The sequence below is a fragment of the Ceratina calcarata genome, unplaced genomic scaffold (assembly GCF_001652005.2).
Source record: "Ceratina calcarata isolate Rehan_Ccalc_2016 unplaced genomic scaffold, ASM165200v1 scaffold586.2, whole genome shotgun sequence".
NCBI classification, from domain to species: domain Eukaryota; kingdom Metazoa; phylum Arthropoda; class Insecta; order Hymenoptera; family Apidae; genus Ceratina; species Ceratina calcarata.
Window position 1 is genome coordinate 468,743 of NW_017177087.1, and position 796 is coordinate 469,538.

Here is a 796-nt window from a genome sequence, read left to right on the forward strand (position 1 = left end):
AAATTTTTTTTTTCTTAAAATATCGAAAAATGCTTCAAGTAAAAGTTGTAGGTGATACTATTACCTATGAAAAATTTGAAATCACTATAATTTTAGCTTTTTAATAGTAATAGGAATCTATAATAATGTTAATTATGTTATATATAAAAATGTTAACATGTTAGCATTGTTTAAGTATATAGTACATACATCCTTAAAATTTAAACGATGATGAAATATATATGTATCGTATAATGTACATATGTAGAATAATCGACGTTAAAACGGTATTTCGTAACACTTGAAACGCATTTGTATAAAAGATATTTTAAGACGATTTTATAGAAATTTAACACGGAGTCTGGTGATTGATTATCGCGTGGCTTCTTCTCGCTCGGACTTACCTTTCGTCTTCGGCATAACGTTGAGATACTTTCGCACTACTAATAATGTCCGTTCTGGTTAATCGCCGGTTTATGCGGTACGTCCGATTCGCCGAGTCAGCATTTCGCAACAATTGGCCGTATTTAAATTGAGTCGCGATTTAACTCGCCCGGGCTGCGCGGTGTTCTTGCAGCATACGAAGTGGAGCATCGGAAAAGAATCGCGTATTTCGGCCGCGTTAAGGTTATTGTATTCGCTTGTCTTCCGATCCTCGACACGTTCAATTCAATCGTCTTGCAAAAATAAACCTCCCCCCTCCTTTTCTGTCTTTGTTATTCTGACATAAATTACCCGTTCGTCTTGGCATACTTTCGGAATTTACGTAGAATTTGTTTACTAAAGTATGCATCATCGATTCTGAGTTTATTATTAT

At 34.8% G+C, this 796-nt stretch overlaps 1 protein-coding gene across 1 annotated transcript in view; it reads right to left on the bottom strand.

Annotated features, from left to right (window-relative positions):
- Window positions 1–657, bottom strand: part of LOC108629738 (uncharacterized) — a 7,883-nt gene extending 7,226 nt beyond the window's left edge. The window contains exon 1 of the mRNA XM_026817505.1: window positions 384–657. Within this exon, the coding sequence (XP_026673306.1) occupies window positions 384–399 (16 nt within the window). The 5' untranslated portion in view covers window positions 400–657. The remainder of the gene's footprint in view (window positions 1–383) is intronic.
- Window positions 658–796: the final 139 nt, after the last annotated feature.